The following is a 1,652-nucleotide window of genomic DNA, read 5'->3' as shown; positions in this document are numbered from 1 at the left end:
AAGAGAGAGAGAGAGAGAGAGAGAGAGAGAAAGAGAGAGAGAGAAAGAGAGAGAGAAAGAGAGAGAGACAGAGAGAGAGAAAGAGAGAGAGAGCAGAGAGCAGAGAAAAGAGAGAGGAGAGAGAGTAAAAGAGAGAGAAAGAGAGAGACAAAGAAAACATGAGACAAAACTTGAGACCCCCACCTTTGTTTTTCTTAGCCGAGCTAGACGCTGGCTTCCTCTTGAAGAACGGCCCTGTCTTACTCTTGACGTAGTGGATGGAGCGGCTCACCTTGTTTGGCTTCACAGGCGGTAGCTGGGGATGGGGGAGGGGGGGGGGGTGTGATGGAGAGAGAGAGAATTTGTTAAGATTTAAATGATTTTATCGACTTTGGCTCACAAATCAGCACATAATAAAATGACAACAGATACATAAATTAATACACACACACACATACACACACGCACGCAAATACACAGTCATTAATGATATTGAACACACTCGCCATGAAACAAATGAAATATCTGCTAGAAGTAACAAAATGCATATCCATTAAAAATTTCCCAAGTAGATCAATAAAAATGTATCTTTTGTTATCTTTTCTCATGTTACCTTGCGGAAGACCCTGTCCACCAGCTCCTCTGCTGGACGTTTCTTCTTCTGCTGTTGATGCTGGGCTTCTTTGTCCTTTACCTTGGATGAGCTGCTCGAACTGGGGAACAGCAAAGGTCACAGGTGAAAAGGCCATGCCCACATACAAAGGTCATGTTCACAGAGAGCTCACAGGTCACAAACAGCAAGATTGTTTGAGAAAAGAAAAGCATATCGACACAACAATGCTCATTTAGTGCTTGGAAAAACTACAACAGAGAGACCGAAACAAAAAAAGGGAAAATCAACAGAAGTAAGACCTATCAGTGGTGCCTTCCAATCACCCACAACAGAGTTCCAGATGGGGGTGATACATATTAAAGGACTTCCGTAATGAGGGACCACCCAAATAAACATTAAAGAAGGTACCTAACTTTAACTCTAACATGACCCTAACCCAAGCACTCCATCTATTCCATAGTGGTCGCTCGTTATAGAATCTCCCTCCACCACCCCGATTAAAAGCTGTGTAATCAGCCAGATGATTCACCGGACAACAAGTACCGTTTTACAGTCTCCTGCTGTCATATCTTGTGAAGTGACTGACTGATAGCCGCCAGGGGTGGAAGGACTGCCACAGCAAGCGACCACCCCAACAAACACAATAAAGAAGAGACCTAACCCTAACTATAACCCTAACCCAATCCCAGACCCAAACCCTGACCCAAACCCTACCCCTCTTTTTTTTGTTTGGCAAGTGTTTTACGGCGCTCGCAACTGCATAAAGTCATATGAGCGCGCCTGACACATTTAACGTTTTCAGTTGAAAGGAAATTTTGAATTTTGCCCGGGTGGCGGCCAAAACCTACTCTTATCGATTTTAGACCACCAGGGTATCTTTAACGTGCTCAACTTGCAAACGGGCCCTCCGAGGTTTTTCGCCCTTGTCCGAGAAGGCTAGGTGTAGATCTTTCCTACCAGAAGAACAGGGGTGTGGCTGAAAGACAGCAGTAAGAGCTAAGGAGAAGCAGTAGAAAGTCTGCAGAGAGAGTCAGGAGCCCAGAGGAGGGGGCAAAGGAGG

General features: G+C 45.1%; 1 protein-coding gene across 1 annotated transcript in view; it reads right to left on the bottom strand.

Moving 5' to 3' along the window:
• The window catches only part of LOC101859870 (serine-rich adhesin for platelets), a gene marked incomplete at its 5' end in the record, with an annotated part of 61,780 nt that overhangs the window by 21,233 nt on the left and 38,895 nt on the right, over positions 1–1,652 (bottom strand). Inside the window, 2 exon segments of the mRNA XM_013084381.2 lie at positions 184–295; positions 593–692. Coding sequence (XP_012939835.1) covers positions 184–295; positions 593–692 — 212 coding nt within the window.

This window comes from Aplysia californica, unplaced genomic scaffold, assembly GCF_000002075.1.
Source record: "Aplysia californica isolate F4 #8 unplaced genomic scaffold, AplCal3.0 scaffold00289, whole genome shotgun sequence".
NCBI lineage: Eukaryota > Metazoa > Mollusca > Gastropoda > Aplysiida > Aplysiidae > Aplysia > Aplysia californica.
Note: the sequence above shows the minus strand (reverse complement) of the source record. Positions and strands in the feature narration are given on the sequence as shown.